This window comes from Pituophis catenifer, unplaced genomic scaffold (assembly GCF_029215685.1).
Source record: "Pituophis catenifer annectens isolate HBS135680 unplaced genomic scaffold, rPitCat1.0.hap2 SCAF_2, whole genome shotgun sequence".
NCBI lineage: Eukaryota > Metazoa > Chordata > Lepidosauria > Squamata > Colubridae > Pituophis > Pituophis catenifer.
The window spans coordinates 258,462,238-258,481,621 of NW_027256882.1; the positions used below are offsets into that span (position 1 = coordinate 258,462,238).

The following is a 19,384-nucleotide window of genomic DNA, read 5'->3' on the forward strand; positions in this document are numbered from 1 at the left end:
GAGATTCTAGGAAAAAGAGAATTAATCTACACAGTTTGAAATATTTCATCTCAATTGCAACATTTGAGATATCATTCAAATACTGTCTCCACATAAAAAGTGAGATCTAACCCCGAAAAGGGCAGCTGACATTTGAAGAAAGAAAATAGGAGCAATTTACAGTTAATGTTTTAGCCAGACATCCTCCAAAAGCAAAATGACTGGAATGGGACCAGAATTGAGGGCCAGATGGTGCTGATGCAACAGCATGGTTCTATATTTAATTGCTCCTGCTGTAGAAAAAGCTGAACAAGATAACTGAAATGAAAGGTAAAGAATCACAGCTACTAGCTGCTCAGTTGCAGTTTTGTTTCATTTCTGAGATAAGATAGAAGGAAAGATGATCTACATTTTTCTCTACTTACAGTATATCACAGTCAAAACTCCATTAGTGTCCTGTATTTAGACAGAGTGGGTTTAATGTTTAAGGTTTTGTGTATATTTTGAACTTTTACATTTCAGGTAACTGCTGGTTGCCAAAAGAAATTGTTCACCAGACTAACAGGTGATTTCCTATGATTCCCAAATCCCAGGGCCCAAATGACAAATCAGATTTGAATAATCTGGGTGGGTGCCTCTAATGTTAAGCTCAGCATTTGTAGATAGAAAGACACATTTTCTTTCCTTTAAAGTTAAATGTTCCTTTTGAGGATACACATTTTAGAATTATCTTATATTATTGCCATGTTATGATGGAAGGAGCTACAGTAAATACACTGCTCAAAAAAATAAAGGGAACACAAGCAGAAGACATCCGAGATCTGAATGAATGAAATAGCCTTATTAAATACTTTGTTCGTTACATACAGTAGTTTTGTGTTCCTTTTAGTTGTTTGAGCAGTGTATAAACTACTGTATGTAAAGAACAAAGTATTTAATAAGGCTATTTCATTCATTCAGATCTCGGATGTCTTCTGCTTGTGTTCCCTTTATTTTTTTGAGCAGTATATAAATATGGGTAGGTAGGTAGGTAGATGATAGATGGATAGATAGATGATAGATAGATAGATAGATAGATAGATAGATAGATAGATGATAGATAGATAGATAGATAGATAGATAGATAGATAGATGGTTTTTCATGCACTGTCATGTCCAATTCTCAGAGGCTACCTGGACAAGTCCCTGCAGTTTTCTTGGCATAATTTTTCAGAAGTAGTTTGCCATTGCCTCTTTCCTAGGGCTCAGATAAAGGGACTGGCTCAAGGTCAATGTTTACAGAGAACCTGGGAAAATTTAAATTACTGAAAATGGTTGCTTTGACTTCATTGCTTCAATAGTTCTAGTAATACAAGTAAGGATTTGATTAATTAAATAAGAGGAAAGAACTTTTTTGCATTTTTTAAAAACAGTTGAACAATTAAAGCAATAAGACATGTATTGGGTATTCAAAGGATTAATCCTATAAGGCACATTTCATTATTTGTCCCTCCTACAGAGTATCCGCACAGAGAAAGTAACTTATATAACTAAATTATAAAGAAGTTAATAAATAGGCTATCAAATACATAGTTAATTCAAACACCAGTAAATTAGTTCACTTGGAATTGCGCTCTGATACAAACCTCATTTATTTCAACAAGACAGAGATGTAAATATTGTAACTTTGTAGACTGTCTTGAGTCCCAGGCTTGGTTGAACCTTGCTGGGTGATGAAATCTTCCCAGGTGCCATGTGGTGAGATGAGTAAAGGGCTAATCCTATTATGTCCTGAGGGTGAAGGTCTTTTGTTTTGTAGATAAGCTGGCCTAGCCTTTTGTCTTATAGATAGGTTGGCACCAAAATATTTATTGGGAGAGGGCAGGGAGCTGAAGCTCTGAGTTTATGTCTTAAGAAACATGTTTCTCCTTTAGGGAAAATATAACATTCTGCCTTTTTAATATTTCCTAGAATATTTCATTCTTCTAGGAGAAGGGTGGGTGACAACTTTCTACACTGTATATGGACATTTCTTAGGGAATGAAATTCTAGTCTACAGTCTTGCACAGTTTTATAAAGATTGTCAAGAAAAAAAGAGGAAGGAAAACTTACACTGAATGAACTGAAATCTGTTTGCTTAATGCCTCTCGGGCATTTATTCCATGAACAACTGAAAGCTACAACTGTAAGCTGTAAGTCTTAGCCAAATTAGGGGACTGAAGACTAAAACATATGAAGAACGGCTGCAGGAACTGGGTTATGTCTAGCTTAATGAAAAGAAGGACTAGGGGAGACATGATAGCAGTATTCCAATATCTCAGGGCTTGCCACAAAGAAGAGGGAATCAAGCTATTCTCCAAAGCACATGAGGGCAGGACAAGAAGCAATGGAAGGAAACTAATCAAGGAGAGAAGCAATTTAGAACTAAGGAGAAATTTCCTGACAATTAGTGGATTAATCAGTGGAACAACTTGCCTCCAGAAGTTGTGAATGCTCCAACACTGGAAGTTTTTAAGAAGATGTTGGATAACCATTTATCTGAAGTGGTGTAGGGTTTCCTGCCTAAGCAGAAGGTTGGACTAGAAGACCTCCAAGGTCCCTTCCAACTCTGTTATTCTATTCTATTCCTCAAATCACATTTTCTTTAAAATAGCTTTACTGTAAGAATTAGTTATTTCTTCTATTCAGAGAGATGCAAAAGTATCCTGTATGTTACACTTTATTAAAACTAACATGACCAAAGTGGTCTTTTGCTTTCCCCATTTTTTCCTATCTCTATTTTCTTTGATTTCCTGTTCTGATATTCAAAAAATATTAAAACAGATCCCCTTTCCCCCATTCAAATGCTTATTTTCTATGATGAACATTTTTGACATTTTTGAGAAATGAACTCGTAGATTCATTAAGCAGCTCTTTTAAGTTCCACCCCTGTATGATTTGTACAGTAATGTCATTCCATTATATATTGCAGTGAATTAATATGAAAGCTACTCAGAAATTATTGTTTATTGATTAGGGTATGTCAGTTGCCTACATTTTCTATTAACTTTATGTAAATCACTTGTAGGCAGAGAAGATTAAAACAATTACAATTGAATTATAAACCCTATTTGAAATCCTTATGAAATCCTCATTAAAAATATATGAGCAAAATTGTCTTTTTCATTAAGACAGGTGTAAAGGTTAGCTAATTTAATCCTGGCAGTAAATAAATTTCAACTTATATTTTAAAATGCTTTGTTTAACTAACAATCTAATATATTCTTTTTTTGGAATCATAAATCAAATGTACTATAAATATTGGTCAGTATGAAATATACATTACGAATGTTCTTTTCACTTCACCAGAGAAATATAACATCATTTATAACAGTATTTTTAATTAACCAATGTGTATGCATATTTATCTTTTTATTCTACAAAGCTATTACTGATAATTACTTTACTTCCACTGACTAGTTGTTCCAAAATACAATACCAAGCAGAATTATTGGTTTACTGAATTTCTGTCCATGATCAACCATAGTTATACTGGATCATTAAAAAAACAACAACCCAAAAAGAATATAAATATATATTAAGAGGGGTTTTTTTTGTTTTTTTTTACTTAAACAAGATTCTTTCAATATAGACTTTTTCACTGCTTTCATGATTCTGTTATTAGTGACTGAAAAGTCATTGGATTTATAAAAAAAAATATGTAAACACTGTCAAATGAAGTTTTCATACTGGAACATTTCACAACACAGTTGGTCTGCTAATCAAAGAGGTAGAAAGGTTAATGCAAAAGCTTGCAGGACTAAAACATGCATTTATTACACAGAAAGAAAGATTTAACTCCTTGTATCTTAACCAAATTATATTTTTTTAAAAAAAGAGTTTATTTGTTTCTTAGACTGTAGTTAGAATGGAATCTGCTTAATATAGTTTTAGAAGTGGAAGTTATCACAAAAATCAGGCCTCAAGAAATGTTATGTATATTCTCCAATCTGTGAACTTGACTTTGTTCTGTATTATCCTTGTGTCCATAGGTGTATTTACAGGAGAATGGAAAACATGCTAGAATAAATTATTGTTCTTTAGTATGTGACATTCTCGTAAATTAACTGAGTGTCACAAGTGGGTTGGTTGAACTTCAGTTTAAATGAAGCCTTGGATACAGGAAAATTTGGTGTTAGACAAGCCATACATTTTATTTATGTGAGCAATAGCAACAGATAAACAAAATACAATGCTGATTATTTCATTGATGATGCCTGATTATAATTTCAGATAAACCTACAACGAAAAATGAGAATCACTGGAGTTATCACACAAGGTGCCAAGAGAATTGGAAGCCCAGAATACATTAAATCATACAAAATTGCATATAGCAATGACGGTAAATTATGGAACACATACAAAGTGAAAGGCACCTTTGAAGATATGGTAAGTCAGCTTCATAAATATAAAAGTAATATTTTATATAATATAAATATATTATTTTAAATCTATGCCTTTCCATAGCATAACGTACATAAAAGTAAGCTTACAGAGTGTCTATGGAGATTCTCAGTCATCCAAGTCATGGTTGTCCCAAAGCGAAACGTCTTCAAAGAAAAATCAGAAAGTCCAGTTGCATCTTGAAAAAGCACCTTTGGGATAAGGTTACAGAGACATTTCTGCCTTCAGATTTTATTCTGTGATAAACTGCAATTTAATGCTTTTTTTTATATATTTATTTGGACTTTCATTGAATTGTTATTCAATTTGAATATCACCTGACTCTGACTGTGGGCAGCTCACAATGTATTATTATAATTATCCAGTACAAACAACAACTAATGGGATCTAGTCAGTGCATCCAGAGAGAAACAAAAATAACAAAATCAGACCCAAACAGGAGCCTATCCATCTCAACCCAAGATCTGAGAGCACAATCAGGTCTCCAAGACTTTATAGAATGCCCATAGGGCTGTTGGAGAAAAATCTGTAAGATTTTTGTTTCATCCCATGTGTAATTTACAAGATTTTTCTTCCTTCTCAAGATGAGAAGGCAGGATATTAATTTATTAATAGTAATAATTAATAATTACTCTTTCTTATATTGTATATGTCCCTCAGTTTGCAATGTCAGGCCAAGCACCCACAGACCAGAGGTGGGTTTCAGTAGGTTCTGACCAGTTCTGGAGAACCGGTAGCGGAAATTTTGAGTAGTTTGGAGTACCGGTAGTAAAAATTCCGACTGGCCCCACCAAAGTCCCAGATGATCAGGAGGAAATTGGGATTTTGCAGTATCCTTCCCCTGGGTTGGGGAGGGAATGGAGATTTTACAGCATCCTTCCCCTGCCACACCTACCAAGCCATATCCACCAAGCCATGTCACACCCACAGCCACACCCACACCACAAATAGTAAAAAAATTTGAAACCCACTACTCCACAGACATGTTCAGCCATATTCGTTGGGCAATACCAGGAAACAGGGTATATTTATAATCAAGTAATAAGGAAATAAAAGTTAAAATTGATTGGATACAAATTTATTTATTTATTTATTTGTCGCATTTCTTTGCCGCCCAACTCCCTGGGGACTCTGGGCGGCTTACAACAAAAAATAATGCGAACAATATACCATAAAAATTGTTTTAAAAAAACGTTAAAAACCCATACACTCCATTCATGGCCGGGTCTAGCAAGATTGCAGCAGCGATATCAACGGCCCCAGGCCTGCCGGAAAAGCCAGGTCTTCACTGCTTTCCGGAAGGCCAATAGGGTGGGGGCAGTCCAGACCTCAGAGGTAATTGGTTCCAGAGAGCCGGGGCAGCCACAGAGAAGGCCCTCCCCCACGGGCCCGCCAGTCAACATTGTTTAGCTGACGGGACCCGGAGAAGACCAACTCTGTGAGATCTTACCGGTCGTTGGGAGCTATGTGGTAGAAGGCGGTCTCGAAGATAGCCTGGCCCTAAGCCATATAGGGCTTTAAAAGTAATAACCAACACCTTGAATTGTGTCCGGAGACTGATAGGGAGCCAGTGCAGCTCATGGAGAATTGGTGTAATGTGAGTGTATCTAGGTGCACCCACAATAGCTCGCGTGGCTGCATTCTGGACCAACTGTAATCTCCGAACACTTTTCAAGGGTAGCCCCATGTAGAGTGCATTGCAATAACCCAACCATGAGGTGACAAGGGCATGAGTGACTGTGAGGAGAGCCTCCTGATCTAAGTAGGGTCATAGTTGGTGCACCAGGCAAACCTGTGCAAAAGTCCCCCTAGCCACAGCTGTCAGATGTTGCTCTAATCTTAGCTGTGAGTCTAGAAGGACACCCAGATTGCGAGCCTGTTCTGAGGGGGACAATTTCTCCCCCCCCCAAGGCCAGAGATGGACAATCAACATAGACTTTAGGAGGCAATACCCACAGCCATTCGGTCTTGTCTGGGTTAAGTCTGAGCCTGTTGACTCCCATCCAGACCCTCACAGCCTCCAGGCACTGGCACATCACATCCACTGCATCACTGAACTGATGCGGGGTGGAGATATACAGCTGGGTGTCATCAGCATATTGCTGATATCCCACCCCGTATCGTCGGATATTTCACCCAGCGGTTTCATGTAGATGTTAAATAGGAGGGCAGAGAGGACCAAGCCCTGAGGCACCCCGCAAACGAGGGGCCTAGGGGTCGACCTCTGTTCTCCTACCAACACCGACTGTGAGCGACCAGAGAGATAGGAGGAGAACCGCCGTAACACAGTGCCTCCCACTCCCAACTCCCTTAGTCATCCCAGAAGGATACCATGGTCAATGGTATCGAAAGCTGCTGAGAGGTCAAGTAGCACCAAGATAGAGGAATGACCCTCATCTCGGGCTCGACAGAGATCATCCATCAATATGACCAAGGCAGTTTCTGTGCTGTAGCCAGGCCTGAAGCCAGACTGAAAAGGGTCTAGATAATCCGTTTCATCTAATGACCGCAGGAACTGAAGTGCTACCACTTTCTCTACAACCTTTCCCACGAAGGGTAGGTTGGAGACTGGCCAAAAGTTCTTTAATTCTGCTGGATCCAGGGAAGGCTTCTTGAGGAGGGGCCTTACAACCACCTCCTTTAATGGTCGCGGGAAGGACCCCTCCCTCAAGGACGCGTTAACTAAAGCCTGGAGCCAGCCTTGTGTCACCTCCCTGCTCGCCGAAACCAGCCAGGAGGGGCACGGGTCCAACAAACAGGTGGAGGAACTCATCGCACCTACAGTCTTGTCCACTTCCTCAGGAGTTCCCTTGGCTCAAACTTGTCCCACACAATAGGACTAAGACCCGCCCCCGTCATCTCTGTCAGTATTGCCCAATCAGAGTCCAGGTCCATCCGAATCTGAGTGACTTTATCCGACAGAAACTGCACAAACTCTCAGCTCTACCCTGCAAGGGCTCCTACGCTCCCTGTACATAAAGGAGGGAGCGAGTCACTCTAAATAGGGCAGCTGGGCGAGAATCTGCGGATGCAATAAGTGTGGAAAAATGCGAGCATTTTGCCACCGGTATCGCCACTAAATAAGTCCTAATAAAGGCTCTCAAGAGTGTTCGGTCAGATTCAGATTTACTAGTCCTCCAGCGTCACTCTAGATCTCTTTTCTGGTGCTTCATCTCCCAGAGCTGCTCGGTAAACCAGGGAGCTTTCCTAGATCCACTGCCAATTATAAAAACATGATGTTTTAAAATAAATTCAAGTTGCTATTTTGTACCTGCTAGATGTTAAACCACAGCTCCAGCTACTTCTGGTTGCCTGATTAATTTCTTCTTGAAGTACATATTTATATTACATAAACTTTTTATCAGGTTCGCCTGATCTCCCAGTTGCGTCCCTTTCTGGATCAGGATGCCCTGCACACAGTCACCCACGCCCTCGTCACTTCCCGTATGGGCTATTGTAATGCTCTTTACATGGGGCTCCCCTTGAGGAGCACCCGGAGGCTCCAGCTGGTCCAGAATGTGGCCGCGTGAGTAATAATGGGGGCAACTCGTCACTCCCATGTAACACCCATCTTGCACGAGCTGCACTGGCTCCCGGTGCTAAAAGTCCAAGAGGAAAAATGGGGCTCAAATGTAATTCATTCCTAACCCCCAAGTTGCCAAAGCAATGAGATGTGTGCACAGTGAATTCTGTGTTGCACAGAAGGACGGAGTTTGCACCACAAAAGACATGCCAGTGCTTGCCTCCACAGGGATGGAATGTCAATGGAGATTCTCAGTCATCCAGGTCATGGTTGTCCCAAAGGTGTTGGTTACCACCTTTAAAGCGCTCCATGGCTTAGGACCTGGTTACCTACAGGACCGCATTCTGCCACCGATTGCCTCCCACCGACCAATAAGCTTCCACAGAGAGGGCCTCCTCAGGGTGCCATCAGCCAAACAGTGTAGGCTGGCGACCCCCAGGGGGAGAGCCTTCTCTGTGGGGGCCCCGGCCCTATGGAATGAACTGCCCCCGGACATACGAAGATCCCCGACCTCCATGCCTTCCATCGTGCTCTGAAGACCCTATTATCCCAGCAAGCTGGTCTGACAGGATAAAGGTTTTTTAAATTGGGTTTTGATAGGGGTTTTAAAATGATTTTAGTTGGATATTTTAAATTTGGCCAAATGATTGAATTATTTTAATAAGCTTTTAACTTTTGTTGTATATTGTTTTTACCATGGCTGTTCACCGCCCTGAGTCCCTCGGGAGAAGGGCGATATATAAATATAATAAACTAACTAACTAACTATTTTTATGTATACCTGCTCCTAGTGCTTGCCAAACTCTTCTGTAAAACTTAGCGATATTCAAATGGCGCAAAAAGTTCTACAGGAACTAATAGATATCAGGGCCATTCCCCTTATAAATTCATAGTGCTGTAGCAATTCTGTCTTAATTGTGTTGACAAATGGTTAATTCTTGAAAATAAAGAATATATTTAAACACACTGAATAAACTCATTGTAAAAGTAAGAATGCATTTTAAAATGTAATTTGACCTATATGAAGTATACTCAATTGTATTTCACTCTTAAGAGCAAGAGAGGAATACAATGTCATCCATTCCTGTCCTGAAGCAAGTACAGAGAACAGTATATTAAAAAATATTATTAAACACAAGGGTATTTGAAGGTAGAAATTGCAACTATACACAGGGTCAAACTATATAGTTTGTTTTAAAACTATTGTCACAAAACAGATTCTATAATCCAGCAATTAATTAAAAAATTCAAACAGGTAGACTTTAAGACTTCATTTGACTTGGTAAAAGGTAATTTAGACAGGCACAACAACCTTCTTAGATAGCCAAGACTTGAAACATGCATAGAGGCATACAAGTAGGGTAGGATACAGGAAGTAGAAAAACAGATATTCCAGCCCTTCCCTGTATTACCACATATATTTTTTATAGAACACTGACACCTACTGGCTGTTCTTTGACATGGCTTTTGCTGGCTGTTCTACCACATTTATTTATTTATTTGTTTGTTTGTTTGTTTGTTTGTTTGTTTGTTTGTTTGTTTGTTTATTTATTTATTAAATTTGTATACCACCCTTCTCCCGAAGGACGGTGAACAGCCAAGATTAAAATACATACAATATAAAAATTAAAATAAGTTAAAACAGAATTAAATCAGTTTGGCTTCCCCAATTTTAAAACCCTTTACCCATAAAATAACCCATTAAAATTTTAAAGCCAGCCCGGCTTGCTGAAACAAGAAGGTCTTCAATGGCTGTTGCAATGGGATGTGGGTCCAAAACTCTTATCCAGTGATTGGATAATAAGATAATATCCAAGATAATAAGCATCCATTTGGCATCTAAATAGTGTTTTTCTTAATAAAACATAATGTAGATAGGTATATCAAGCCTAGTGAAGGCAAAGTTCAACGTACATGCATGTACAAACATGGAGGAAAAGTATAGTTACAGTAAGAAATAGTGATCTATCTTTTCCCAAAAACTTCCTATATATTTCTAGTATGTCAATGAGACTAGATGATATTAGTGGTTGATATTGCCTGCTCCTACACTTAACAAATATTATTGGGAGACATAGTCTGGTAAACTAGTATGAGAATAATGTAGAGAGCTCTTTGATGGGAGACAAGTGAAGGACAGTGTCAGCTTTGGAAGCCATATTAGGCCGGAAGTTTCCATGCTGCCACCTTCTCATGTGTGGGAAAGTAGGAGGAGGGATTTAGTAGAGGGGTTGTCTGTAGACATAATAGCATTCTTCCTGTCGGTCAAGGTCAGGGCGATCCTGCATCTGGAGAAGGAGTGGTCGGAGTGATATCTCAAGATGGGATGGCAGTTGATTGGAGCATGTGATCGACTGAGGAGAGAGGGGATGGTTTGGGGTTTTTTAATTTACTGAGGAAAAACCCGGACCTCTCAGATTTGGGTTTTCCCAGATGTGCCAGTTTACCTATTCTAGTAAATAGAACTTTGAAAATGCTTGCTTCAGAGTCTTTACTTGGAGCTGGGGGGTTTTCTGGAATGCTGACAGACAGTGTTGAAAGCATTCTAATATTTATACTGTAGTTCTAATCAAGAATATACATCTTTTGGTTGCTAACCATTTTTAACATATAGTATTATTAAACATTGTCAAATTAAGTAATGGTACTTTTACTGAATATAATTTTCATTGGTAGGTATTAATCAAAATAGTTGGATACAAGAATAATAGGGGGAGGTCTTGTTCAAAGATCTACATTCTAAATCAAACACCTAGTAGAACTCGGCAAATTCTTTGAAAGCGATATTTTAAAATATGTGGGAGGGAAAATGAACCACCATACTTGAAGCAACTACAAATTCTTCTGGCCTACATAGCAGCTTTAGATGTGACTTCTGTTGTGTTCCTGCATATATCCAAATGTAGTCTGAAAGAGAAATGGCTGTGGATGTGGATGTATACACATGTACATGTACACACCTGGGAGCAACATCTAAAGAAGCTGAGTTGAGAGGGGAACAGAACTGTAGAGAAAGCACTTCAAAAAGAGCTGCTTCATACATTACTAAACATTCCAAAGTATTTCTTCTGAAGAATTTGTAAAACCCTGATATATGTGATACCTCTAAGTGGCTTGCCATTGAATTGTTCAGACTCAGTTGACAGAGTTGTCAATGCCTGGAATGCACTACCTGACTCTGTGATTTCTTCCCCAAACCCTCAAAACTTTAACTTTAGACTACTACTGTAGACCTCATCCCATTCCTAAGTGGTCTTTAAGGGGCATGCATAAGTGCACCAGCGTGCCTACTGTCCCTGTCCTAATGTTTCCTTTTATTTGAATCCATTTTATGTATTCATAATTATGTTTACACTTGACTCTGTTATCAAATACATGCTTGACAAAATAAATAAATAAAATAAATAAAATAAAATGAGAGATATTGAGCGGCCCAAAGTCAACCAGCTGACTTCATGCATAAGGCTGGACTAGAACTCACTGTCTTCCTGTTTCTAACTACTATACCAAACTGTCTCTCCCTTGATAACATAGGGACAGAATATCTGTGAGATCACCTGTCTCCAGTTACCTTTATCCATTCTATATGATTTGACAAGATTGACATGTTCTAAGTCCCATCAACAAAACAACGTCTGACATCTCACTATGTCAATGTCCTCTTGTCTGCCATCACGTCTCGCCTTTGGATTTGCATTCTGCCTTAGAATTGTAGTCACGATCCTGTGGTTCTTTAGGAAGTCCCTAAAATCCTCATTCTTGCAGGAGGCACTGAAATGGGGCAAATTGCATTTTAATTTTTTTTTTATCTAACATAGTTGTAAATAATATAGATTATATAGATAAAGAAAATAATATAGATAAATATCAATATTTGTGTGTTACATCTGTCATGTGTAACTAAAACCAATTATGTGCTGTTGCAGGTTTTCCATGGAAATGTGGATAATAATACACCTTATGCAAATTCTTTCACCCCGCCAATAAAATCTCAGTATATACGATTGTATCCTCAAGTCTGTAGAAGGCATTGTACTTTGCGAATGGAACTTCTTGGCTGTGAATTATCAGGTCAGTATTCGTAGATGTTTCTTTGTATTATTTTAAATATCTTTGTGTCTTATTATGAATTTATGTATGTCTATATAAATATGTCAAAAACTAATATATGTTTTCATCATTTATTTAACCTTTTTAAAAACATGTTTTTTATAATTCTTCAATTTATCTGTTTTTCTGCTACTGGAGCACATCGTTCCTATTCCCCCCCCCCATCCTTTATCCTCTTATTTCAGAGAACTAATTCTGAAGTGATCATATTTGTTTTAATACAAGAAATACAGTCAAATTCAAAATTAAACTTAAAGCAATAAAATAAGAAAGACTTAATATACCTCCAGAAAGAGCCAGTTTGACATAGTGGTTAAGTCATCAGACTAGAAACTGGGAGACCGTGAGTGCTAGTTCCGCCTTAAGTACTAGGTGGAACTGGACGACCTTGGACCAGTTCCTTTCTCTCAGCCATAGCAATGAGGTAATGACAAATCACATCTGAAAAACCTTACTGGAAGGACTTGTCCAGGAATTGGACACAGCTGAACAGAAGGGAAAATAAAATACAGCCAGCATTGAAAATGAAATAAAAACAAATAATTTGGCATTTATATCATAGTTTTCTGCTAATATATATTGGTCTATGAAGCTAACGAAGAATTAAAAACTAGTTTATGGAGTTAATTAAAATGTAATTAAAAGAATCATTTTGTTTATAAAACAAAACAATAATGTTCAACAGTTGCTTTTGATGAGATTTGATCTGATTTTGTTTTCTTGTGTTGAGACAGCATTCTCAGTAAAACTATGTACTTTAATAAACATGTGCATTGACACAATGTCAAAATGTACAAGTTACTCACCTATACAAGGTGAGTATTTCAAGGATCTTCTTTAATTTGTTTTAGGTTGTTCTGAACCTTTGGGGATGAAATCAGGACATATACAGGATTATCAGATCACTGCTTCCAGTATATTCAGAACACTCAACATGGATATGTTTACATGGGAACCCAGGAAAGCTCGACTAGACAAACAAGGCAAAGTTAATGCCTGGACATCAGGACACAGTGACCAGTCTCAGTGGCTACAGGTGATAGTTTTGGCTTTTTGGTTTTATATGAAAGAGCAACAGATTAGATTAGATTAGATTAGATTAGATTAGATTAGATTAGATTAGATTAGATTAGATTAGATTAGATTGATATTAAGGGGGGCAGATAAATTTATAGAGTTTACTATTTAAAAAAAAATATGTATACTGTATACTGAATTAAAAGAATTCCAAATAGTAATAGATATGATATAAGAGCCTATGATGATATGGACATAGGCTACATTATACCACATTACAAAAAAGATATTGAGACTTTGGAAAAAAACTGCAAAGAAGAGCAACTAAGATGATTAAAGGCTTGGAGACTAAAACACATGACAACCAGTTGCAAGATTTGGGTTTGTCTAATCTAGAAAAAAGGACTAGAGGGGACATGATAGCAGTATTCTAGTATTTAAGAGGCTGCCAGAAAGAAGAGGGGATCAATTTATTTTCCAAAGCACCTGAAGGCAGGATAAGAAACAATGGATGGAAACTAATCAAGGAGAGAAGCACCCTGGAATAAAGGAGAAACTTCCTAACAGTGAGGACAATTAACCAGTGGAACACCTTGCTTTAAGGCATAGTGGGTGCTTCATCACTGGAAGTTTTTAAGAAGAGACTGGACAGTCACTTGTTTAAAATGATATAGGGCCGTGATGGCGAACCTATGGCATGCGTGCCACAGATGGCACGTGGAGCCATATCAGTGGGCATGCAAGCATTGCCCTGGCTCAGCTCCGGTGCACATGTGCAGACTGGCCAGCTGATTTTCGGGCCTTCCAGGCCACCGGAAGTCAGAAAACAGGCTGGTTTTGGCCTCCGGAGAACTGGAGTGGGGGTGGGGAAAGCTGTTTTTGCCCTCCCCAGGCTCCAAGAAAGCCTCTGGGGCCTGGGGAGGGTGAAAAATGGGCCTACCGGGCCCACTGTGCCATCATGTGCCAAAAGTGGGGGAAGTGTGGGGGGGTCACGCATGCATGTGTGGGGAGGTGGGGTGCATTGAATTATGGGTGTGGGCATGTGCACGGGTGACCCCCCCCTCGCACTCCCCCTGCTTTTGGCACACAATGGCAAAAAGGTTAGCCATCACTGATATAGGGTCTCCTGCTTGACCAGGGGGCTGGACTAGAAGACCTCCAAGGTCCCTTTCAGCTCTATTCTGATTGGTAGGCTGTACTAAATTTTCTCCATTGAAGAGGAATAACATCAAGCCTAAAGAACTAGTTGGAATGCCAACAATATTACCAAATATTTCTCTTTTTTATCACTATATGTTCATTTGAACAAAAGACAATATAAACATTTCCAAGAATGGTACCATAAGGTTCTACTTATTTGCCTTTGAATAACAAACTCTGCTTAACATTTCCTTTGGAGGAAATTAAATGATAACATCCATTAGATGCCAATCCAATAGAGACATATTGTGAGACTGGTAAAAACAGATTTCATCAGTTTTATTTCTTCAAGACCCCCTCTATTCTCTTAGAAATGCAGCAGAGCAGATCAAGGAGCCATTCTGAAATAGGTAAACTCAAGTATCAGATAGAAACAATTTCCAGAAAAGAACTTTACTACAAAAACACCAGGGTTTCTATTTTCCGGTCTTTCTCTGCACTTTATTTGTTGTAAAAGGGTTCTAGTCTTTAGTGGAAATAAAGTTTATTTATTATTTATTTAAATATATTGACTGCCCAATTCCAGTGGACTCGGAGTAGCACACAAAACTAGGGAAAATATAAAATATTTTTATATAAAAATATGTAAAAACTAAAAGTTAAAAGCACTGGCTTATGCAGACAGTCAGATTTAAAATAATGTAATGTAGCAAAAAAAACAACAACAAAACAATAGAAGAGCTATTTTTAAAGCTTACCTTAGGAGAGGTAAGCTGTCATTCTCTGAAGGGATGTTCCAGATGGTGGGGCTGCAATAGAGAAGGTAGACTTGTTAGGTCCCACAAGACGGCACTGTTTCATGGAGAGGACCTGGAATGTTTCCAAGCTGCTGGAACATACTACATGGGCAGAAACAGTTGGAGAAGATAAGTGGTCTTTCAAGTAGGCGGACCCTGTGCCATACAGGGGTTATAGGTAATAACCAGCACCAGATGAGACACAATGTCTACCACTTCTTCCAGTTGATTATAAGTGTCTAAATTGAAATCCAATTCTTTATTTGCATTTCCATAGATCTGTTATCCATATGGAGGCAGTTATGTGGATAAATCTCTGTAAATCTGGGTACTTAAATTTAATTTGAGTAAGTGTATAATCAAGTTGATTGTGCTGTTAGAAGTCTATCTGAAATGAGCTGAATAATAGATAACCACAGATGCCATCTGGAAAGTTTTTCTAGCTGATTGGCTGGCTATGTCATATCATGTCACAGCAATGGAAGCATAGATTCCAATTTTAATTAAATATTTTTTGAAACACATGTACCAGATCAGATTTACTGAAGCAAACTGAATTATTCAGATGGAAATTCACAAGAACCATAGAACTGTAATTTATTATTTGTCAGAGATTGACTACTTGGATTTGATTAACAGGTTTTTTTTAAAAAAAAATCCCACCCTTATTCCATCTCCATATTATTTACTTGTTTGTTTTTGATAGCAAATTCTTTCATTAGACTGGGTGATAAGGCTCTAGATCTATATTTCTCTACCATGTTTGGTTCCGGTAAGATTGATGCAGCACTGTGAAACTATTAAGAAGCTGTTCACATTGCTTGTTTTCAGAGATAGGATGATTTACAGAAGTTCCTGTATAGGCTAATATATAAAAGTGCAACAAATCACCATACAGAAGACTGTTTGACAGGTTACTGTTCAATTTACATATTAGGAACATTGTACATGGCAGTGATTTGAATCTGCTGTCGGGAGGAGAAAGGATGCTCAGCATGAAGTCTAACTGTACCAGAAATGTGCTACTAACCCCCTGCAATCATCTCACGTATAAATTATGACTTATTAACTTTTTTTTTTCCTGTGGTTGCTAAGCATTTCAACTTTATTACTGCCTTCACTTTGAGTTTAGTAGAGAGAGAAGGGGAAAAAGAAGAACTAGCAATGCCGGTGTGTTTATTATTACAGATGGTATGTTTAGATTCACACAAGTCATTGCCTTACAGATAACCAGGATGCTCCTGAACCAAATGAAAAGAGGCTGCTCATCTGCCTATAGGCTACCTTGTTTGGTCAACTGTGAAATGAAATCTGTAGAAGAAAGTGCATTGCACCTAGGCTAAAAACAAAGCATTTGTGAGAGAAATGAAAGAAACTGGTTCTGACTTGGAAAGCCATAAATAATTTGGGTGTAGTGAAGAAAAGTCTTTTGCTGCCACCATTCATTGGATTCACCTGAGAAAATTCAGCAATAGCTGTTCTGAGCTCATCTTTCAGCAAGTAGGGGTCAAACCTTCTGGTAGCTATTCCCTTTCTTTAAAATGTATTTCCTGTTAAGTTGAGAGACCTGATGGTCCTTGCTTAACAACTGGTTCCTTAAAGTCTGTAGAGATTCTCAGTCATCCAGGTCATGGTCATCCCAAAGGTGCTTTTTTTCAGGAGGCAATTGGACTTTTTTTTTCCTTTGAAGATGTTTCACTTCTCATCTAAGAAGCTTCTTCTGACAGTATAGTGGGGAATGGAAGGATTTATATTCCTTGCAGACAGATGGTAATTTGCATCCTTTTATAGGCTCATTAAAGCATTTGGAGGTTTATCTGTGTCCTCAGGATCACCTGAGTAGTGCTTCTGGTTCCTGTAGTCTGCAATCCCCCCCCCACCCCAAATGGGATGAACACCCTTTGAATGATGTGGGAGTAGGAATGGATTTCCAGGGTGTGGGGAAGAAAAAAATGCAGACTACAGGAACCAGGAGCATTACTCAGGTGACTCTGAGGACACAGATAAACCTTCAAGTGCTTCAACAACCCTCTAAAACACGGATGTCAAACTCAATCTTATCACGTGATGTATCGCGATGCATCGTGACATTTTCTTTCTTTGCGGAGCCAGGGTAAGTGTGGCCTGTATATGACACATCCAAGGATGCAAATGACCAGCTGTCCGCAAGGAATATACAGTAAATCCTTCCATTCCCCACTATACTGTCAGAGCTGAAGAAGCTTCTTGGATGAGAAGTGAAACATCTTCAAAGAAAAAATGAGGAAGTCCAGTTGCCTCCTGAAAAAGCACCTTTGGGTCCTCTAAATGTTACTTATGGAGCCATCCCAGAGTACATTTCAGGCACTTGGCAATTGGCTCATCTTTATGACTGATAGCAGCATTCTATAGTCATGTGACTGCAAATTATGATGTTCTTTTGCTGGTTTCCAGCCTTGTTGGCTAGTTTCCAGAAAAAATACAGCCATATAAATTCATTGACTTGCTTAACAGCCACCATAGTCACTTAATGACTGCAGCATCTGCCAGAAAAAGAAAGTCATAGAATTAGGTCCGCCCGTGTCAATGCTTTGACTCATGACTGACATGATTCACGATGGAAATTCCATCATGCTTGTAAGTCAAGGACTACCTGTACTCTGCTCAACAATTTTTTTAAAAGGCTCCTAAAATTTACCTGTTAAACAGGCATTGGCATATTGATTTCATTTGTTGATTTTAATTGTTTTAGTTTTGGCTGCTTGCATAGTTTGCCTAGTGGTTAAAGACAGTTTGCCTAGTGATTAAAACACCAGGCAAGACACTCTCAGTTCTAATTCTGCTTTTACCACAAAGCCAACTGAGAAACTTTGGGTCAGTTGCTCTTTCTCAGTTCTAGTAAGCAACCATTGGCAGATCAGTTCTGAAAATTTTGCCAAGAAAACTGCAAGGACCTGACTAGCCAGTTGCCAGGAGTCAACTCTGGCACAAAAAGCAAATAAATGGTCACCCAGATTTTAATTTAGATTTTTCTTTTTAATCTTTTTCTCCTTAGCTACAACTGGGGGGGGGAAATGTATAGGCCAATTAATGTGCAAATGTTTTCCCTCATCATGAGATTATACTGTAGAAAATGAGTAACAGAAATCTAAATTCAGCAGCATGATTTTCCAACTGCTTTGCTCTGGTAGGCTTAATATACTTAGATTTATGTTTAATTTATCCAATTTAAAAAGAGACAAACCACCTTTGCATCCCTATGGAAACTGAGCTTTGTTTTTACCTGTTATTGCCTTAATGTCTCCAGCTGAAATGTAAGGATAAATTTATTTTTTGTAATACATTTCCTCTTCCCCATAATAAACCAGAGGTGGGTTTCAGCAGGTTCTGACCAGTTCTGGAGAACAAGTAGCAGGAATTTTGAGTAGTTCGGAGAACCAGTAGTAAAAATTCTGACTGGCCCCTTCCCCATCTATTCTCTGCCTCCCGAGTCCCAGCTGATTGGGAGGGAATGGGGATTTTGCAGTAACCTTCCCCTGGAGTGGGGAGGGAATGGAGATTTTACAGTATCCTTCCCCTGCCACGCCCACCAAGCCACACCTACAGAACCTGTAGTAAAAAATTCTGAAACCCACCACTGTAATAAACACCAGAGGCTTTTTACTGTGGATGCCAAGTGCTTCTCAGAAGAATCTTGACTCCCCTAGACAAAACAGTGCCTTCTATAGAAAGTGCTGAAAGATATGCTTCATTTTTGTTGATTTTGCTAAACTCTGAAACAAAACTTGTGCAAGACAATATACACCAGTTTCATGTGAATTGTTCCATGATAGGTGATACTGTTGGTACAGATTGGCAGGGAGTTGCAATAATAGCTCTTATCAATTCACCTAGAAATATTGCTTGTGTTTCAAATGCTCTTCTGTTGGGAACCTGATTACGTATATAAATTGATTCCTTTTGCATTCAGAGTCTCCTGGCGGCCTAAGAAAAATTATGCCCATTTTTCTTCTGCTTCAAAGTGTATAAAATCTGTCTAGGGCAGGATACACTTGTTGAAAATGAATGATCATTTGCAGTTCGTAAAGTATTTTGATCTGGACTCAGAAATCTTTGACAATGTATTTTTATTGTTTATTTTTGAAGATGAAGTTAGCAACTGCTAGGCTTGTGCAAATCATGCTTTAAAAGTTCCATCATATAGAATTGTAGCAAGACACTGTTTCTATTCTATAGTTCCCTAAAATGTAGAAGTCAATCAAGATTAATGGGATTGTGTACATGCACAGCCACCATTGTGCATGACATCTCTTCATTGAACATCAATGTCTGTATATACACACAAATACAAATCCATGCATACAGTGGGGAAGATCTTTAAAACTGCTTTGTCAAGACAGGACACAACTGCTTTAAC

At 38.5% G+C, this 19,384-nt stretch overlaps 1 protein-coding gene across 1 annotated transcript in view; it reads left to right on the plus strand.

Moving 5' to 3' along the window:
- Positions 1–19,384, plus strand: part of EDIL3 (EGF like repeats and discoidin domains 3) — a 248,707-nt gene that overhangs the window by 184,381 nt on the left and 44,942 nt on the right. Inside the window, exons 6-8 of the mRNA XM_070935775.1 lie at positions 4,231–4,386; positions 11,851–11,995; positions 12,886–13,070. Coding sequence (XP_070791876.1) covers positions 4,231–4,386; positions 11,851–11,995; positions 12,886–13,070 — 486 coding nt within the window. The remainder of the gene's footprint in view (positions 1–4,230; positions 4,387–11,850; positions 11,996–12,885; positions 13,071–19,384) is intronic.